Source organism: Crinia signifera, chromosome 12 (genome assembly GCF_055691185.1).
Source record: "Crinia signifera chromosome 12, ASM5569118v1, whole genome shotgun sequence".
Lineage (NCBI taxonomy): Eukaryota > Metazoa > Chordata > Amphibia > Anura > Myobatrachidae > Crinia > Crinia signifera.
The window spans coordinates 11,394,171-11,415,710 of record NC_139228.1 but is presented as its reverse complement, the minus strand read 5'-3'; the positions used below and the strand labels follow the sequence as shown (position 1 = coordinate 11,415,710).

The 21,540-nt window shown below is 46.4% G+C and overlaps 1 protein-coding gene across 4 annotated transcripts; it reads left to right on the top strand.

Moving 5' to 3' along the window:
- The first annotated feature begins 681 nt into the window (after positions 1-681).
- Positions 682-20,325, top strand: LOC146049331 (ETS translocation variant 3-like protein). Of its 4 annotated transcripts, none has more exons than XM_083165812.1 (6): positions 682-1,527; positions 8,858-8,912; positions 12,379-12,616; positions 12,944-13,127; positions 14,197-14,317; positions 16,480-17,266. In XM_083165812.1, the coding sequence occupies exons 2-6, from the start codon at positions 8,873-8,875 to the stop codon at positions 17,046-17,048; spliced, it is 1,152 nt and encodes a 383-aa protein (XP_083021938.1). In that variant the 5' UTR covers positions 682-1,527; positions 8,858-8,872; the 3' UTR covers positions 17,049-17,266. The 4 variants fall into 4 exon arrangements, with proteins under 4 accessions (XP_083021938.1, XP_083021939.1, XP_083021940.1 ...); XM_083165813.1 differs by lacking the exon at positions 682-1,527 and adding an exon at positions 6,444-7,392; XM_083165814.1 differs by lacking the exons at positions 682-1,527; positions 16,480-17,266 and adding an exon at positions 20,213-20,325 and having other exon boundaries at positions 6,444-8,912.
- Positions 20,326-21,540: the final 1,215 nt, after the last annotated feature.

The window sequence follows — 21,540 nt, the reverse complement described above, 5'->3', positions numbered from 1 at the left end:
GCACCAAACTGAAGCTGGGCTGTGACTAGTGGTGCGCGAGCTGTGCCGTTGCGTTAGATACAGGGTCCTGGGGGTCGGCAGTGTCGCTGCCCCACAGCATTTGGATACGGCTTGCAGAACACCCCACAGCAAGTGGCACTACTGCAGAACCGCCTGCTCTGTGGGGATGCGCTGAACTCCTCAACGCCATGACCACCTTATATCTTCACAGATTATGTGGGCGAGGCCGGCACCGGGCCACTGTCTATACCAGTCATGCCCAAACTGTGGCCCTCCAGCTGTTGCGACTACACATCCCAGCATGCCTTGCCATAGTTTTAGCATTGCTTAATCCCAAAAATGTGGCTAGGCATGATGGGACTTGTAGTTTCACAACAGCTGGAGGGCCATTGTTTGGACATCCCTGGTGTATACAGTGACGGTATATAGGCACATTCACGCCAGCTTACAGATATGTTGTATCTAAGTATATGTCCCCATATAAGGGCCCAGCACAATACACCATATACATATTATATGCCCTCAACCCAGTGAATTGTACAGAGAACTACAACTGCATTAGACCATTATTAATCTGTACTAATGGCTAGGAATTGTCCAATATGAATCTCATTGTGTAGAGATTCCACCATCCACCAATCAGCCATTTCCTGTCTGGCTACAGGCTGGGAGGGGGAGGGGGGGGGGGTAGAGAATTCTTCTTGGCCGCTCTGATTGGGTGTAATTCACAATCCGACACTACTCTCCATCCAAATAGCTCCGCAGGCAGCAACCCGCCCCTGCTTGAAGGCCCCTATAATCATGGTACCTTGGGTAAATGCCCAGTGTGCCTATACATTAAGATGGTGCTGTGTGTAGAAGGCTGTTTCACTTGCTCTGATATATCATGGCTGCATGTACATATCCGCACAAGCACGAATTAGCCCCTGGTGCAAATAGTAAGTCTTGTCTCAGAGTGAAAAAGCGTATTTATCCCTCTACATACATGCCCTAAATATATATATTCTACTATCTGTGCTTTACCGCAACACTGTGCGCTCCGGAGAAATGCCTAACGCTCTTTTGACCAACGCTGGCGTCAAGGCTCTGATAACATTGCATCGGTGTGTCGTCACAGGAGCGCTGGTGAGCTTTGTGCGTTGGCACGCCTCTAACAGCGCCAGGCGTCTCTGCAGCGGACTCTTACCTCTGGGAAAGTGTGCCGCTGTCAAATAGGTGCTAATTAAAAACCCGCACATGGTTATAGTCTGCGATCAATGCTGAGTCAGTGTCATGAACAACGGGATAATGTTTATTAATGTATTTTTCCTTCCCTCCACAACACAGCCGGTGTATCACGCGTAGAGTATCGCCACTATGCTATTTAAAGGGTTAAGGTATCAGCCTCAAAACCACTCTCTTCTCCTGGGACCGCAGAGCTCTTGGTTATCATTTTAAGTAACTCTAATGCAGCATGTGATGAGGACTGCCACTGGCTTGTGACAGATCGAAGCAGGACAGGAGAGAGACAGCAGCACACCTCCTAAGGTAAGACGCAGCGTGGAGACACCACAGTGCCTGGCTTTACCCCTGGGGCTGCAGCACAGCGCCAGAGGAGCTGGGATATGCTTGGGCGCTGACGGATGCTGTTCCTTTTAATATATAGATTTTATAGATCTCTTGTAGCATATTTCAAAATAGGTTAGAAGGTGACTACAGCTGTGTTCTGCACATTATATATGAAGTGCTCCGTTACAGTCCTGGTGGTGCAGAACTAGAGGTTAATGAGGTCTCCAAAGAAACAAACCTGATGTTAATGGTTTTTTTATTTTTTGGGGGAGACACTATATTCCCAATTAGCGGATCGGTAGCGCACCTCTCCTGCAGTTGTCCCCAGAGCTTACAGTCGATAGGTGAAATCTGAAAATGAAACTACAGGCTAATGCGACGTATTGGGGATTGTGTGTGACGTGTCGTTTATATGAAATTAGAGCAGTGGTTATCAAACTCGGTCCTCACACAGTTCACATTTTCCAGGACAGGTGCACTCATTACTGACTGTCACATTTTAAAAGAGCCACAGGTGGAGCTAATTATATCACTTGTGATTCTGTGAGGAGACCTGGAAAATAGGCACTGTGTGGGGTCCTGAGGACCGAGTTTAAGAACCTGTGGAATAGAGGAAGCGGAGAGTATTTCCTTTACTTCCCAACTAAATCCTAGACCAAGCACTTCTTATTGCCTGATAGATTTGTGTTACACCCACGGATCATTGAAAGACAAAACAAAAAAGTTAGGGGTATAGCAATCTTAGAGGATAAGGATCATGTCAACAGCAATTGGGTGAACTGTGTTTAGGACGAGCCCAAAAGGTTGACATGGGGTGAAAGGTCAATGCGGTTATGATTGTCACGTGAAAAAAAAAATAAAAAAAATTCAAACGTTTTTTTCATAATTTTCCATCTACATGTGCTATGATTGGGAACATTAATGTGGACAGGAGCCATGCGAGGGGGACTCCGTACACTAACAGAGGGGGTCCATGCGTTCAAATGTACAGAGTCTCCTCTCATGGCTCGCGGCCGCAATACTGTTCCCAATCGTAGCGCACGTAGATGGAAAATTATGAAAAGCTTCAAAAAAATTTGTGAAAACTCGTGTCAACTTTTTGATTGCGTTGACCTATTATCCATGTCGACTTAATGCATGCAGGCGCAATCACTAAGGTCCCATCTCGACAACCGTGTAGCAGATAGTGAGAGACCACTCATGCGGCGCAGTGGCGGCGGGCTGAGCTGTGTGCCAGCGGATGCTGAGAGACGTGACACTGTAGGGACACTGTAGGGACTATAGATGAGATTATCTCTGGGACAATATCATACGTTGTTCTTGGGAAATACACCGGGACCAGTCATTGACACTACGGCGTTTATTGGAATAGCGCTTTGTAGAGGGGATGAAACAAGCCATGGATAGAGAAAGTGGGGAGGTTGCCCAAATGATCAGCTTGTGACAGATAAATGATGGAATCTGACGGATTGCTTTGCGCAACGTCTCTACTTTCTCCCCATGACCCGATACCTCTCCCCCTTTATGTATTCCGCAATATCAAGAGCACAGGGATATGCAAAGATAGAATCGTAGTAGAACTATTAACCCTTTGTGTGCCGGTGTTGCTGTGAGACGCGCAAAATATATAAGAAGCCCGCATCATTCACAGTTACTGTTTCTTTTTTTTTTGGTTGCAATATATATAATTAAACATTAATTGACTTCAGTTCATCTGCCGGCAATAACTCAAGCGATTCATATTCCCTGACTACGGCCCTGGCGTTTTTAGCGGATATTTTGCTCATCTCTCTCAGCAACGTTGGCACTGAAAGGGTTAATGAACTAAAATAGTTGCTTTATAACATAACCTCCGATGTCCCTCTTACTGTATGATTGCCGTCACCCTTCGCATCCATACCAGTACGGATAAGAGGGGCCTCACCGGAAAGGAGCAAACCAGATTTCTATTGGCTTCTTACGTATTCAGGTTCAGTGTTGGGCATCAATCCCGAATATGTAATACCCCTTTCACATCCACTTTTAAAACGGTAAATTGCCGTTTTTTTCCCTTTTTAAAACGTTTAAGCCTGCACTGTGAATGCACCACAGCCGATTTACCGTTTAAAGTTAACTGGCATTTCGAACCGTGTAAAAAGCAGAGTCCTACACGGTTCCTTGCCGTTTTTTGTGCAATGTGAATGTGTACAATGCTATGCATTCACAGTGCAGGCTTAAACGTTTTAAAAAGGGGAAAAAAAACGGCAATTTACCGTTTTAAAAGTGCGATGTGAAAGGGGTATAAACCGGTATTTAAAACGGTAATCTGCGGCAATGTTAAGGCTCTGACCCGTTTTAATTACCGTTTTAAATACCGTTTTTTAAAACGTGTCGGCGATGTGAAAGTGGTATAAGATACGTATTTTTAAACATTTTTATTATTATTATTTTTTATTTTTTTGTGACCGCAACTCTGGTAAGTGTCCCTTTATATGTGTGTGTGTGTGTGTGTGTGTGTGTGTATATATGTATATATATAAAGTTATGTTTTTATTTTTTGTTTCATTTATTATTATTTTAAATTTATTTTATTTTTATGTTATTGAACAACATGTGACAATGTGATAAATAAGCATTCATTACAATTGACTGAACATTTGTAGTGGAGCCATAATGGCATTGAATTATAGAGTGTATCAGATTCATTGACCTACAATTACATTTTGGAGGATTATTAATGATAGTGATGATTAATAATAATTCATTAGGCAAGCAAGTGTTTTTGTTTAGCAATATGAATTATTTCTGATTAATCGACAAGCGAGACCAAGTAATGAAAATATTTTTATAATAATAATATGTGGCCACATTCTATTTTTTTCTTACAAATGATTTGACAGGCACTGGCCCAAATACCTTGAGTAATATACATGAAATAAAACAGGAGGGTCCCACATAACAGAAAATGCCGCTTAGTTCCCTGTAGCTAAGACTCTTCTCTCTACCCTACAATCCAAGGGAAATTAGACTTTTGATTGGTTGGTAGAACACTACAGATGCAGTAACAGAATCTCACTGACTCCCTGCAGGACACAGACAAACTTTGTGCAGATTTGTGGTTTCGGTATAATAAAGTTGACTTTATTTTGTATTTTTGGACCCCTGCGGGACGTTACTCAAAAACTTGTTTGAAGTGTGTTTTTTGCAGTTGTAAGTCACCAACATACATAAGACATACAGTGTGAAACCTTTACCTGTCCTAGTCACAAGAGCTCACACTGTACTTGGGGAACGAGCCTTGTGCCTTAGCCGGTAGGTAATAATCTGGCTGTTTTGCCATAGTTTTCCCCCGTCTCTGCCCTATTACAAGTGACCTTCCTGCAGTACTCTTTCCTTGGTTAGGATTTCTTGTTTGACTGGCGTACAAAAGCCTTTAAATCCCATTTCCCCCAGAGACACAAAGCAAGGAAATGAGGAGACGGGGTTCCAGGATAGTGGAAATAGCACGGAGTCTGTCGCTGCTGGAGAGGTGCCAGGCACACACAGCCATGGATGCTCCACTAATTCCCAGAATAATGTGGCTGCTGGAAGCAAACACTGGTGCAGACATAAAGATTATTTATACCGACATTACAGCATGAATGCGCTGACGTAACGCTGCTAAAAATAGATATTCAACTTTATTTATGCTGCTCTGTGACCTCTCTATTATCGGGATCTGTGGTGTTTTCCCGGAGAAATAAACCGCTTCGCCTAAAAATAACACTACAGATAGTAAGCCTGGCTAGCCGCCGTGGCTGCGTCACCGATTGTGACATGAAACAGGCACAAGTCCGAGTTCACCTCACCCAACTGGGCTACTGCTGCTGTCGCACACTGCGAAATGTGTGGTGTTATGCCTGAAATGCGCGGTGTAGCAGTGAGCGTAAAGGGCTAGATTTACTGAAACTTGCGCAAAAGGGAAAGTTCTGATGTTGCCCACAATGACCAGTCAGAGTCTTCCTATTAAATATGCGCTCGTAGAATATAAGACCTATAATATGACTGGCTGTTTTAGGCAACATCTCTACCTTTCTTTTTAAAAAGTTTTAAATAGTGCTGGGCAACGATTAAAAGTTTTAATCGCTATTAATCGCATAATTTTCTGCGATTAGTTGCATTTTTAGGCACATAAGTGCTGTTTACCTACATGCTCGTTGCCAGGGGGGATTACATGCTTTTTGCCAGGGAGGATTACAGGCTTATTGCTAGGGGGATTACATGCTTATTGCCAGGTGGGCATTACATGCTTTTTGCCAGGGGGGGGGGGGGCATTTCATGCTCATTGCCAGGGGGCATTACAGGCTTGTTGATGGGGCATTACATGCTTATTGCTAGGAGGGATTACATGCTCGTTGCCAGGTGGGCATTACATGCTTTTTGCCAGGGGGCATTACATGCTTGTTGCCATATGCTGTAGGTGTGTTTTATGTATACTACGTATATGAGTAAAGTATAAAGATAGCAGCAGCTGAGAAGATAAATCTGTACAGCTCTCCATAACCAGAAATGCTGGCTGATTCCGTGTGTGTGTGTGCAATTCTAAACGGCCACCCCAGAATCCTTTGTGCTCCGTCCGTTGGTTCTCCCGGCAGCCCTTAATCCTCTTGGCCTAATAGCATTAAACAGTTTTAAACAAACAAGGGTTTTGACCTCAGCCTTGAATTATATTAACTGGGGAAGGCCCAATTGCTTGTGATGATCCCGGCATCCCGAAAGGGAATTAATGAGCTCTGCATGGGATTTAGAGGGATGAAGAGAAACAGGGCCAGAGAATTATCTCTGACAGTGCCGTGCCTGTTTGTTTGGGGCTAACAAGCGTGAGACGAGAGACCCTTTCCCTTCCCAACCCGTAATGCCCCCCCCCCCCACCCCGTCTGCGAAATCGTCTTTTCAGCTTCTGTAGCTTAATAGCTACTCAGAGAAAAGTGTCAGAGCTGGGATTAAATCATGTTATCAAACCAAACATCCAGTTCTGGTGTGTGTGTGACACATGTATAAGTTACCAGCCGCCAAAGTGACAGAATAATAGAGCCGTAATATGTGCCCGCCCATAGAGGCGATCACACCATGGGGGTATCCTATTAGCAGCTGTCATTTACCGCTGCTCATAGCTTCACCGATGCCGCAGCTTCTTCCAATAATGACATCACTTATCGCACCGATGACATCACTTATTAAGGACCCAAGTCACAATCCACAATATGCCAACTGTAGGAGCCACGGTTACCCATGGGATCGGGAATTTATTCTGGGTCCCCTGCGTGGGCGCTGGTCCTTTTTTTTTCCACCCGATTAAAAATGTCCTCTAATTTGAGACCGCAATAATGAACATCGGTATCGATATTAGGCAGTATTTGTATTGCCTGAAAATGTATTGCATCTAATTGGGTGCCCCCCATAGTATGACAGGTCACTAAAACCTGTTTATTTGGCACTTGCAACATTTTTTAAATAATCCGTTCCATTCTACACCGTGATCCGGTTTTTCTTTGAGCGAGCTAAATGCGCAGGGAACGCTGTCCAGTGCCGCCCGTATCAATCAAATGATTTCTTTAAATATTCTTAAAGCAAATGGGATTACACTAATTATATATTTGCTTTGGCCGGTGAGAATCTGAGCGGAGAGGCTGAAATCCCTTTAGAGCCAACTGGAGTGGGATAAATCTATGCTTAAGCATTGGTGTAAATGACTTCTTATTTGGGGGGTAGATAAGAAGATAAGGACCCCCTCCTCCTGCCAGCGTATATATTTGGCACACTTCACGGGCATACAGCTCATCTCCTCGTGTGTTTGCCGCAAGAATCACGGCCCGTTGTGACTCCGTAAGTGCCAGTGTTATTGGGTAATAATTGTGTTGTGCTTCTGTGCCTTATTTATGTTGTGTCATTTATTTGCCACATTTTGTACGATTTTTATTTGTTTAGTTTTATTTTTTATTTGGAAACTATTTCTTAGGAAGTGATTTTCTTTTTTATTTACTTTGAGTCATTGAAAGCTAATGATACACCAATATCTGACCCAATGGCTCTACTAAATCTATATTTATACAGTTTTCTCAGAACTGGTTTTATACCAGCCCAATAACTGGGCCCGGTGTGAACCAGGCTTTCACTGAACTCCTGGGGGGGGGGGGGGGACGGGGAGTTATTAAAACTTGGAGCAAGAGAAACGGGTCTATGTGCTAAGTGGACAGAGATGAGTACCAGCCAATCAGTTACTTACGGTCAGGTTACAATCTGTGATTCAAAAATGACAGCTAGGAGCTGATTGGCTGGTACTTTTATCTCTCAACTTTATTTTTTTCTGAGCTTTTAGACTATTCCGATTTGTCTTGCAGCACAAAAGCAATGTCTCCAGTAAATTACCTGATAACAGAGAAAATACACTACATAGCAACTATAGATATAAGTATATATATGTATTATCGTTGCCAAATTAATCTAAAGCAGTGTTGCGTTTCAGGAGCTAAAACACACATTTACTAACATATAAAAATAAAAAAAAAACAATCTGTCAGTAAATATGTTTAAGCCTCTTAACCACAAAAATAAATTGGAGGTTATTTTTCTAATTGATCGATATTAGTCTTTAACAAATAACTGTAAAACATCATATACTGTGACCTGTCATGCAAACACAGTATATAGATACTATGGGATGACAGAAGACGTTGGGATCCCAACAGATAGAATACTTACACGTCTTGCCAGTAAATTGTGAGGTTAGGTACTAGGGGGAGGGTCCGTGTTAGGCTGTGGAATGGGGGTGCTCCAGCCCTGCCCCCTCCCCCATGCATGCAAGTGTGGTATCACATGCAGCACCTAGGGCAGTAGACCCCATAGCACCCCACCTTTCCCCCTAGTTGTGACCCTGTTAAGGGTAGGGTTAAAATACTTATGGGGATGTCAGAAATCTGTCTGTTGGGATTCCTCTGCCAACCCAAATAGATAGCCATACTGTACATACATATCAGGACAGGTGTTTGTAATAAAAAGCTTTATTCTATTTCTGGATAAGGAGGCTTTTAATTCTCTGCGAAGTCCCCCATAACTGTCAGTGGCGCCATCTTTCCAGTTATATTTTTGGAACAATGGCTAAGTTTTTCTTGTCTCCTCTACCGGCGCCATCTTTCTGAAGACATTGCCAGAGAGAGGGTGCCATCGCCAGTCAGTATACCCACTTCACGCGCACAGAATCTGTCATGGCCCAATTACAGATCTGCAGTTGATAACATTATTGATAATGATATTTAAATAATAGATGACCAATTATTATTTGTATTTCTAGTTACAGGCGGAGAGAATGCACTGTGGCTGTGTCCCCAGCTCATACTGGATACCAGGTAAGAGAGACCATGTGTAGCATGTTTCCTGAGCAGACTAAGAGCATCCTGTGGCCCCAAGCAAGTGTTAGAAGAGGCCCATGGCAACCAATCAGCTGCTCTGTATAATTTTATATTATGCAAATTATAGATGTTACCGTAGTGCTGATTGGTTGCCATGGGCCTCTTCTCCTCTGGCTCACTTCTCCCTTATCACTGCGTCTTACATCTACTCCTCAGTTACCAAGTAGCATCTTGTGTTAGTCGCCGCTACCCTGAGGTGAAAATTAAACTGGCAATATTAGTGATCCCGTTGTGCTGTACACAGCTGAGCTCCGTTTAAATTTTTTTTTTTTTGGTTAAACGAAGTAAACAGTAAAAAAAGATAAATGTGTCAATTCTTTAAATGCAAAACATTAATGCATATTTTATTCAAAGAGTAAGAAGTAGAGGGGAGAGAGAATAAGGGAGGAATCTGTTTGTGGCGCACTGAAAATAGGGTACTTGTGTAATATCACGGCACCCGGCTACGCTACGTTTTCAGCATAGCCCAATGGCTACCGAGCGTAGTCAGCGTAGTGCGCCTGCCAACGGCTGCCTTGCATAGTCAGCGTAGCGCCCCTGCCAGCTCTCCCCAGGGGGCAGCTTGTGCTGCCTGTGTCCCCAGGAGTCCTACCCCACACACAGCCTTCGCCGCAGGCAGGGAGGCTTCCATCTCCCTGCCTGCTGCCGTTCCCCGTCTCCCTGTGGCATGCAAATTTATACCAAGTTTCGTATACTTTAGTACTGAGAAAGGATCGGCGTGCAAATTTATACCAATTGTTGTGTCATTATTCCCAATAAGCAAAAGGGTTTACAGGAAATTATACCTGGTGTATTTAAGTGTGTTTAAGTACTTAGTACTGAAAAAAGATACCGCTTTTCACTTATTGTCCTTTGGTTTGGGATTAAAATGCCTCCATTTGAAAACCCCACTATCCACGCCAGCCTGAAAGATGGCGAGCGGACATGTTACGCTGTCTCCCGACCTGTTCATACCATCACTGTACACATTGGCGTGGAGTTGATTTTATAAAGTGTGGCGAGCGGACGCGGATTACTTTACATGTATTCCGTGTCTCCTCACGGGGCACGCTGCACTTGCCTTGCTTATAAAATCAACTCCACGCCAATGTGTGATAGTGGGGGTGTTTCAGGAACACATTCACACCTGACATATCATACATCTGAGACAGTAATGACGACATGTGTTAACTGGTAACTGAATTTTAGTTAATAATAAAGCAAAAAGCAATTAAACAAAGTACAATAAGTTTTGCAGCCATTACGCAGTCCCTTCACCTCTGACTGACTACTGTAACTGCGTAACGCTGACTGACTACGCTGGCCGTGGGAACACTATGCCGAATCTGACAGGGACACTGACTATACACTGGCCGTGGGAACACTACGCCGAATCTGACAGGGACACTGACTATACACTGGCCGTGGGAACACTACGCTGAATCTGACAGGGACGCTGACTATACGCTGGCTGCCGGAACACTATGCCGAATCTGACAGATACCCTGACTACGCTGGCTGTGGGAACACTATGCTGATTCTGACAGGGACGCTACGCTAACTACATAACGGGCGCCGTGATATTACGCAAGTACCGAAAATAATAATTAATGTTTAAAATATAACTTTTATTAGTTTTCGCAAACTAATAAAAGTTATATTTTAAACATTAATTACTATTTTCAGTGCGCCAAAAACAGACTCCTACCTTATTCTCTCTCCCCTCTACTTCAAACTCAACGGTCTGAGGCTGCACCCCCTGTAAAAGCAAAATAAATTAGAAAAGAATTTAACAACTAGGGGCCGAATTAGAAAAATATACAGAGAATTAGTCGTTGTGTGGGTGTTTTCTCCATAACTTCCGAACCTATTCAAAGAGTAAAGCCGTTTTTTATTAACTTAAATCTGCTATCACCATCAGGAAACGTTGAAAACCAGTGTCAAAGCAGCAGATCTCATGGTGGGTTGCGGGCACTGGGGTTATGATGGCGACCTGGCAGCATCATGGGCTCCCAAAATCCCCTCAGAGGATACAGTTTTTAAGGATGCTAGAGAAAGTGATGGTGGTGGCCATCTTGGGAGGGCCATTTTCAATAGTATGAAGGGGGCAAGCATGAACAGTGGCCCCCACCGGGACCACAGACCTATGGTTGTGGCCTAGGTGTGCGATCCCCTGACAACAATGAGAACCACTGACAATGAGCAGGAACTATGGGGCATAGCTGCCTACCCTCCTGCATTCTGCAAGAGACTCCCTGACATAGCAGCAATCTCCCTCTCTCCCTCATTAGTCTAGCAATCTCCCTCATGTCACCTAGCTCACATTACACTGTTACACCATAGTTACCTCCCCTCCTGCATTCTGCAAGAGACTCCCTGACATAGCAGCAATCTCCCTCTCTCCCTCATTAGTCTAGCAATCTCCCTCATGTCACCTAGCTCACATTACACTGTTACACCATAGTTACCTCCCCTCCTGCATTCTGCAGGAGACTCCCTGACATAGCAGCATACTCCCTCTCTCCCTCATTAGTCTAGCAATCTCCCTCATGTCACCTAGCCCACATTACACTGTTACATCATAGTTACGTCCCCTCCTGCATTCTGCAGGAGACTCCCTGACATAGCAGCAATCTCCCTCTCTCCCTCATTAGTCTAGCAATCTCCCTCATGTCACCTAGCCCACATTACACTGTTACATCATAGTTACCTCCCCTCCTGCATTCTTCAGGAGACTCCCTGACATAGCAGCCATCTCCCTCTCTTCCTCATTAGTCTAGCAATCTCCTTCATGTCACCTAGCCCAAAGTGATGGTGGTGGCCATCTTGGGAGGGGCATTTTCAATAGTATGAAGGGGGCAGGCATGAATAGTGGCCCCCACCGGGACCACAGACCTGTGGTTGTGGCCTAGGTGTGCGATCCCCTGACAACAATCAGAACCACTGACAATGAGCAGGAACTATGGGGCATAGCTGCCTACCCTCCTGCATTCTGCAGGAGACTCCCTGACATAGCAGCAATCTCCCTCTCTCCCTCATTAGTCTAGCAATCTCCCTCATGTCACCTAGCCCACATTACACTGTTACATCATAGTTCCCTCCCCTCCTGCATTCTGCAGGAGACTCCCTGACATAGCAGCAATCTCCCTCTCTCCCTCATTAGTCTAACAATCTCCCTCATGTCACCTAGCCCACATTACACTGTTACATCATAGTTCCCTCCCCTCCTGCATTCTGCAGGAGACTCCCTGACATAGCAGCAATCTTCCTCATTAGTCTAGCAATCTCCCTCATGTCACCTAGCCCACATTACACTGTTACATCATAGTTACCTCCCCTCCTGCAAAATTTGTTTTATAAGGTCTTTGGCTCTGTGATAATTCTCCCTCTAAATCTGAAATCCTTCCGGACCCCTCTCTGTCAGGTTTGGCGTTCCCAGACTGGGCGTACAAGGCGGAGTCCAGCCCTGGCTCCCGCCAGATCCAGCTGTGGCACTTCATCTTGGAGCTACTACAGAAGGAAGAGTTCCGCCATGTCATTGCCTGGCAGCAGGGGGAATACGGCGAGTTTGTCATCAAGGACCCGGATGAAGTGGCCAGGCTGTGGGGCCGGCGGAAATGTAAACCTCAGATGAACTACGACAAGCTGAGCCGGGCACTCAGGTGAGATGTAAAGCAGATCATGTGACCAAATTAATTGTTACACCATAGTGGCTAGATGGTCACCAACCAAACAGTCCCCCTAAACTATAAAAATTGAAGTCTGATATAAAAATAAAATTCAATCTGATTGGCTGATGATCCCCAGGGGTGGGGGAAGTCTTTCTGGTCCCCCTTGTACAAGCAGATTAGCTCAATTTAGACCTCAGTTTGTTTGGATTAATTACAGATCCGATTATGTTAGAATTGCATCACATGACCTGTTTGTATAATAAGTGTCCAGCATACGGACTGTGTACATTTCTGACCTGTGGATTTTTTTCTTTTCAGGTATTACTACAATAAGAGAATATTGCACAAGACAAAAGGAAAGAGATTCACCTACAAATTCAACTTCAGCAAGCTCATCTTCATTAACTACCCAATGCTAGACATGAGACGTCCGGCGCAGCCCGTTCTGCTGGGAAACAATGTGTGTCGCTCAGCTGTGCCGCCATGTGGTGCTCAATGGGAGGTAATATTCCTGTATTACACAGATGGCTACGTGTACAATGCTCATGGCACAGGGATATACATTATCCTAGTCTCATAACTCATTATGGAAGGACTACCTGTGAGAGATGCGCTGCTTCTAAGCCGGACCCAGGCATTGGGAGGGGGAGGGGGCATGGCCAAATCTGGGACACATGACCATGCCCCCTCCCAACAAAAAGTATGTGTGGCACCACAAGCTCCACCCACCTGTAGCACTTCCACTCTCTGCCCAATGGCTGATGTGCCACTCAAGGGCGTAACTACCATAGGTGCAGGGGGTGCAGCTGCTATGGGGCCCAGAGCTGAGAGGGGCCACCTTCCCTGTCAAAGTATCATGTGCTGTATATATTTTTCAGCATTACATGATTAATAGTGGCCCTTACAAACTTTTGCTATCGGGCCCACATATATCTAGTTACGCCACTGGTGCCACTTCTATACCCACGTGGCCGAGGCGGTAGTGGGTAGAAAGGAGAAGTGCTACAGGTGGGTGTGATGGCTGACCCGGTTACCGGTCAGGCCCTGACATAAGGGCCCCGCCATGAGTAATACCCCTCCCCCTCTTTTGTTAACGCCTTACACAAAAAGAAAAAAAAAAGAGCGAGTAACTTTGCACCTACAAGGGGAGCAAATACATTTATGTTGTTTGCATGCAGGGTAAGTACTGGCTGCCTTTGCATGTCGCCCACACAAGTTGAGTACAAAAATTGTACCGAATTGATGGCTTTGATTTACAGAGCATCCTATGATCTGCTATGACCGAAAACTGCAGCAGAAATCTCCCTTGTATTAGTTTGGTCCCATCTGTACAGTCTAATCCAGGGCTGGGCAACACCGGCCCTCCAGATGTTGATGAACTACACATCCCAGCATGCCTTGCATCAGTTTCAGCATGGCCACATAGCAAAACTAATGCAAAGCATCCTGGGATGTGTAGTTCATTAACATCTGGAGGGCCGGTGTTGCCCAGCCCTGGTCTAATCTAATCTCTTATGTCTCTTCTGGTCCCATCTGTGCTGTATAATCTTAGGGAGTTCTCTTCTCTCCAGGTTCTGCAGAACTCTCTCCTTGCACAGAAGCTGTTGGCTGAGCAGCTGGCTTGCTGCAGGTCCTTCCACAACCCAATGGATTATGACGGCAGCTCAGACAAGAAGGATCTGGGTGCTGGGGGTAAGTGTGTTTGTAGACACTGTGTATAAGGTCGCTGTTTCAGCCTAGTGCAGTATTATCTCTAAATACAGTGCTGCATAGGATGGGCAACAACACAATACCAAATCTCTTACTAGATGTGATCGTGAAACCAAAGGAATTAGGTGCTGTTACTGTAACGCTGACAGTGATAACTGTAATCCAATTGTAATATATCATTTAGGAGCAAGTGAACGGATGGAACGGTGAGCGGTTGGGTCCCACATGTGCTCACAGATAGCGGCTGGCACTGACAGAAGTGCAGGGTTTCCCCTGATGCTGGAAATGCAGCATCGCCGGGTCCTGGGCCCATTGCTGACACTTCATGTAACTAGGTTGCTGCATAGGGGTATATTCAGTGACAAATGGCGAGCTATGATGGAGAGCAGTGCCGGTAGCTCGCCGGTCAGTATTCATCTGACCCCCCTCCTTCACTTGGTGTTTCTTTTCAGTCAGTTGGAAGCGGCAAGTGCGGCTGTCGAAACGGCGAGGCTCGCCCACTATATGCAGCGGGCTCACTGCATCCTTGTTACGGTGAAGATTTCCCCAGAACATAGAATAGAGTGAACGGCCGGCAAAAACAAGCCAACCCTTACCGCATTGAATATACCCCATAGGGTTCCTTGTGCAGGGGGCTCCTATAACTCAGTGATGGTTACCATGGTGTTCCTGGCCTCCAATCACCAATAAGTCTCGCTATCGTCAGATGGTTTTACCCTACAGTAGCCAATGAGAGAGGAAACCACCAGATCCCTCCCGGCCCGCCCATTAACATCCTGTATTGTGTTACCCCCTTCCACCATATGGGTTCCGGTAGATCTACAGTGTCTACATAGACTGTTAATAGGTCTACCCCAAAAGGTCGACATGCAATATGTCGAAAGGGTCAAAATATCGACATGAAAGACAGACACATGACAAGTTTGAGATGAGTATGTTAATAGTGCGCAGTGAGGCGCCGAGCATGAAGCGGCCGTGAGCGGGACACTATCTGGGGATCCATGTTGTCAGTTTTGACTTATACCCTAAAATAAAAGAAAAACTCATGTTGACCTTTTCACGTGTTGACCTAATGACCCTGCCGACCTTTCCCATGTCACCTTTTGACTGTTTACCTAATAATCCCCTCCCCATATAGTGCTGCACCGTGACTGGCGCTGAGGGGGTCCATACACCAGTCACATGGCTGCCTTAGACCACCTAACACTAAGCCACACCGGGTGTGGATCGTTTGGTCTACAACAACTAGGTCGACAAGCATTGGGTCGACATGGGTCTAGGTCAACGCAAGCATTAGGTCGACAGTCAAAAGGTTGACATAGTTTTTTTCACTGTTTTTTTTCCGAATGTCGACACAGTCGACATGGACACAGTTTGAAGTGCACCGCATCCCCTCGCTCGCAATGCTTCGGGCACGGTGCCTCACTACAGTCGGCACACTTTTATTCTCCCACCACGCCCTAGTGGATGGTAGGACATGAAATACCGCCTGTCGGCACATGTCGGTTTAAAAAAAAAAACCAACAACTGAAAAACCCCATGTCAACCTTTTGACTGTCGACATTGACCCATGTCGACCTTGACCCATGTCGACCTTGACCCATGTCGACCTTGTTCCATGTCGACCTAATGGCAGGGTTGCCGACCCTCCCGGAATTCCCGGGAGTCTCCCGAAAATCGGGTCCCCCTCCCGGCCCCCCGGAAGGGTGGGCAACCCTCCCGGAATCTGGGGGACCCCCCCTGAGCCCCCCGAATCGCGGCATGTAAATGCCGCAATGCGCGGGTCTCAGAGGTGGGGGCGGGGCTAAAATGGCACAATCGCATCATTTTAGCCCCGCCCCCTCCATGGATATCAGTCATTTCTACTATTTCCCGTCATGGGGGCGGGGCTTAATGATGTCACCTTCAAGCACCGCCCCCCGGTCGGGTAAGGAAAGTCTCCTCTCCGGGCTTCTCCCGGAGAGGAGCATTAAAAAGTCGGCTAACCTGCCTAATGGTGTGGACCGAATGCTTGTGGACCTAGTTGTAGACCCAATGACCGTATCCCGCCACACCCACCTATATGCCTGCACTGTACGCAGTGTATGCAGTCTGCGCTGTATAAGGAAACCTGGGGAATTATATATCATGTCTTCTTTTCGCAGGATGTAGTTTGGTACCCACTCCCTGTTACTCGGGAACCTGCTGTCATTTCGGCCGCCTCCACGTTCCAGCCTCCACTGCTGATGCACCCAGCAACCGCTCGGCCCCTCCCTCCGGTCACTCCCCTTATACCTCTCCCCATGGTGGTCTGCCAGGCTCGCCAGAGTGGCAGCTGTGTGCCAACCATTTCTTACACCAAGGTCAGACTTTCATGTCTTTGGAAGAGAGGATCCAAAGCCTTAGTCACAGGGGACTACATGGCAGGCTAACAGGGGTAAGCCTCTGTCATCCTTTTCTGGGGCAACGAACAATGCCACCCAACCCAACCCTGCCCATGACTTCAACGTTGATGGCTGCTGAACCACGGAAAGAGTCCGGCCCGGCTGCATCCACTGTGAAACCTGACCCAGAGAATAAGTTTCGGACGATAGAGGCGGAGAACGCGATTCAGGACTTCGGTGGGAGTTCTAAGGTGTCCCTGAGCCTGTCTGAAGGCCTTAGTGTAAGGAATAAGAGGCACTCTGACAGTGCGGTTCTCCCCTGCACAAACTGGCTGCTCAGGCCTGCCTAGCTTCTCCCAGCAAACAGCGCCATCTTGTGCCCAGTTCTAGGTATTAATCATGTTGTATATGACTATCTCCCCAGTCTGTGACAAAGGCAAGGTATCCCCTGTCAGCATATTAAAGCTCACTGTTCCAAAGGACTTCATTGCTGCAGTGACTGTATATAGATGTCAATTGTATATTTATTAATAAAACAAATGGCAATAAAATCTACATGTGAAATCTCCCTTTTGCATCTGCATTTAAATGTATACAGTAGCTTCCAGAACAAGCATAAGGAACAGTATTCTCATTGGCTGCCAAGTATATATTTACCAAAAGTTTAATCTAATCGAAATGAGCAAAATGTGGAGCAGGTTAGTGTTAGTCCTGGGTTGGGGTGGTGTTGGGCACTAGCGGGGGACTTAAGGTTAGGCTGCGGGGGGCAAGGTTTGGGTTAAGGCCACCATATACTAAGACAACTTGTCCTAAGGACAAGTCGGACCTGATTTCTCTTGAGCTCTATCCCATTCAGGTGGCCGCTGATTGGTGGCCGCTGATTGGCTGAGAGAGCTCTCAGCCAGTCAACGGCCGCCCATTCTTTTGTATTAAAGATTTCAAATATCCTGCCCAGCTACCGCAGGGGATGCAGCACTGGAGAGCTTCCTTCCTGCCCGGCGCTTCCCCGCTCTGCAGATAGGTGTGTGCGGCTGCGCTGGCACAAACCTACACGGACTGTATCGGATGCTAACAAACACCCGCGATATGCCACTGACGGCTGTACATAAGGGGTGTTGTTGGATTTAGTCTGTGGAGGGCAACATCAGGTGGGGCATTGCGGGGACTAGAGTCCTGGGCTCTGACCGTGAGGTAGCCTGGGTGCCAGTATTGTGAAATATAGGTACCGGAGGGTGTGGGGGGGGGGTGGATAGTACATGGAGAGAGGGTTGTGGGGGTGGGGGCAGGGCAAAAGTAAGTATCTCTCTATTGGGATTCCAGCATTGGTATTCCGACCGCTGGAATCCCGTCCGGTGGTCATATGTATTCCGTACAACTAGTTGAGGCATTATTTCACTGTACAGATTTTACATGACATCGTATTCTTACAATGGAGGAACATAAAGATGTCATTGATCTTTCGTAGTTACCCCAAGGACCCATTTTTCCCATGATTTATTCTTTTTATTGTTCTAGAGCAGTGGCTCCCAAACTGGGGTACTTGTACTCCTGGGGGTACACTGCAGACCGGTTGTGGGTATCTGAAAATAATATTAGTAATGGTGGAAGAGGAGCAAGAAGTCTCCCATTGGAGATGAACAACGTTGTCACTTCCGGTTCAATCCACTACCCACGCTGCCCTCAGACGTTAGCGATCACCTGCCCCACGCTGATATGGGTGGAGGAAGCAGCGGCATTAATCCTACAGGCACTGGCAGGAACCCCGGAGACAGGACACAGCCAGCGGCCAGACACAGAGGGGCCCGATTCCTGGCCGCACGCTACTCCTCCGCTACCGGAGACAGTACACAGCCTGATGCAGAGGGGCCCGATTCCAGACCACACACTACTCCTCCGCATAGCGCTCACTTCCACTCCACTCGTAAGTACTGAGGATATTTCAAATTGAGAGGAGGGGTAATCCGAAATGACAAGTCTAATCAAGGGGTAAGGGAGGGAAAAAAAGGTTGGGGAACCGCTGATCTAGAGAACAGAAAACATTATTTTGTAGTATTTTAATTACTGTGGAGGAAAGTGACTTTATATGACAATATTAGTTCCGACTAGCTGCCGTAGCTACTTACAGCCTCAGTAATGATCTCACTTGTGGGTGTGGAATCATTGTGGGGCCTATGATCTAATTGTAATCATTTGGATTATGTATTTGTTTGGCCTGTTATGAGAAGCGGAGGTGGTGAGGCCAATGTCATGTAGGCAGTTAGAAGCCACTATATGCCCCAGTCTCTTCCTACATATAGGACAGTGCGTCATTGTGTGGAAACCAGAAATACAATGTTATGGCCGGCTGGGATCATCATGCTGTCATGGGGATGGACCTATTTCTATGTGGAGGCCTGGAGCTTTATCCTGCAGTGATGCTTCTTACTAGAGACTGGTAGAAGGTCTGATGGAGGATGGCTGTGATTTCTATCGACCAATAGTGGTCGATAAATTGACATATGTTGTCTATTGGTTGACAGTCAAAAGGTCAACACAAGCAATGAAAAGGTTCGACATAGGGTGGCCAATCCCGGGATTGTCGGGATCCCGGGATTTGGCCCCCAAAATGCCGGGATTTCAATCCCGGGATTGGAGTTTCTAATCCCGGGATTTCAGGATTAGCTCAGCAGCTGCCTGGCTTTTCCTGTCCCGTGTGGTGCGGCTCTGCGCAGCGTGATGTTCACGCTGCGCAGCCGCACAGGCTGCCCCTATCCTGTGACCGGCCAGAACACCCGCTCAGCAGTGGACCAGGCCGACAGCTGACCAGCCCGCTCACCCACCAGCGGAGTAGCGCACACACCAGGCAACCAGCCCGGGCTCCATCAACCCGGCTCCACCTCCTGGTTCCCATCTGCACCACGCATCTGTAAGTAAATATGCGGGCAGACAAGGCGGGTTTTTTTTATCAGGAAAGCCAATCCCGGGATTGGGAATTTTTCAATCCCGAATCCCAGGATTGAAAAAAATGCCCTGGGATTGGCATCTTTAGTTCGACATGAGTTTTTCACATTTTTTTTCCATAAAGAGGACTTTTTTTCATAATTTACTATGCAAGTGGACATAGAGGTAGATCATAATAGTGTGCCCGAATCATGGCAAGTGCAGCGGTATCCATGTGCGCATGTGTCAACCTTTTTTTTATGTGTCGCTCTTTTTCCAGATTTGTCCTGTGTCGATCTTTTGCCTGTCGACCAATAGTGGTTGACCCAATGACCCATACCCATCTAGTCTTCCACCTAGGCCCTAGGGACAGTTCCTGCAGTAGTATTCCCTGCCGCCAGGGGTCACTGGGCCTCTCTCATTTTCATGTGAGCTGTAGTTCTGGAAGTTGCCAGAGGTGGTGCTCTTCTGTACCTGTTCTCTGGCCTGTTGTCAGGTGATGACCTAATCATCACTAGAATGGATCTCACCTGACATCTGTCTATTTCAGTGTGCCTGGTCCCAGCATTCATTTGTGTTTTATTAATGTTTCTAGGCTTTGTGCTTGCAGTGAGCATCTGTGTACTCGGCCTGGCCGGAGACCTGAGGAGCTGCTGACCGTTCATCAGGTTTATATCCTTTGTTTGTTATTCAGTTATCTGGGATATGAATTGCTCTACCGCTGTGGACCCTAAAGGTGCCCACACAGGGTGCGAAAATTGTATGGCTCAAATTGCACCTAACGCACATCTAACCGCGTGTGGGCACCATTAGTCTGCAGCTTTCTTTGTTTTCGTGCCTATTCTGGGTCCTCCATGTTTCTGCATTTCCTAAGAGTGGGGTAGATGTATTATAATGGCGCTCATCCTGCCGCTATAACAGTTCCTGCCACGGGGACAGCTGTCGGCCTGTTATCTGTTAGGTAGCAGCGCTGATATAGACAGGGGCGCCACAATAAATCTGCCCCAGTATTACAAGATCTCTCTGCTAAACTACATTATCTGTGGCACCCTGACATGAGAGACGTCCGTTGTGTCTCTGGGGCAGATTTATTAAGCTCGGGGAAGTGATAAAGGGTCTGGTCTTTATCACTGGCCAATCAGCTACTACCTGTCATTTTTCAAACCAAATACAGAAAAAAGAAGAAAGCTGCGCTTAGAGGAAATACACCAATTATCACACAGCGTGCTGGATTAATTAGTTTATAACCATGAATATATGTATTACAACACTGTATACATTAATCAATGATGAATAATAACAAAAACTTTATAAACAATTCATGGATGGATACTGGGATAGGCACCCCGGAATGTTCCTCTTATTTAGGATCCTGTTCCGTATAACGGACCAAGTGCACCATTTTTTGGACAGTTCAATAATCCACTCACGATTATAGAGAAGAGTCCGGCGTTGAATTGCAGATGGAGCGGAGTTACCCCTTGGAGTGGTGCCGGCGGCTCTATGTCCTGTTGATAAACGACGGCTGTTGCTGGTGGTGAAATGACAAAGTCCTGGTTCAGGAATCCAAATTTGTAATCCACAAGATAATAGGAGTAATGGTGGGGTGTCTGTGGGATTTCCAGCTTTTTCCGGCAGCAGGTATTTCTCCATATATTACAGCAATATGCTGGATGCACAGACAACGGAGGACATTGCTAATGACCTGCGAGTGTGCATCATTAATGATATAGTGCATACACACTAGACCAGGGCTGGCCAAACCGATTCTCGAGATCTACCAGTGGTCCATGTTTTCCAGACCCCCTAACTGGTGCACAGCTGTAGTCATTACTGACTGTCACATGACCCGGATCCCCTAGCTGGTGCACAGCTGTAGTCATTACTGACTGTCACATGACCTGGATGACCTAGCTGGTGCAC

Bases quoted from the DNA above. Each gene is read 5' to 3' on its own strand.
- LOC146049331 (XM_083165812.1), top strand. From the start codon at position 8,873: ATGCACTGTGGCTGTGTCCCCAGCTCATACTGGATACCAG. The intron at 8,913-12,378 runs GTAAGAGAGACC...CCTCTCTGTCAG, and splicing joins CAGCTCATACTGGATACCAG to GTTTGGCGTTCCCAGACTGG. The intron at 14,318-16,479 runs GTAAGTGTGTTT...TTCTTTTCGCAG, and splicing joins GAAGGATCTGGGTGCTGGGG to GATGTAGTTTGGTACCCACT.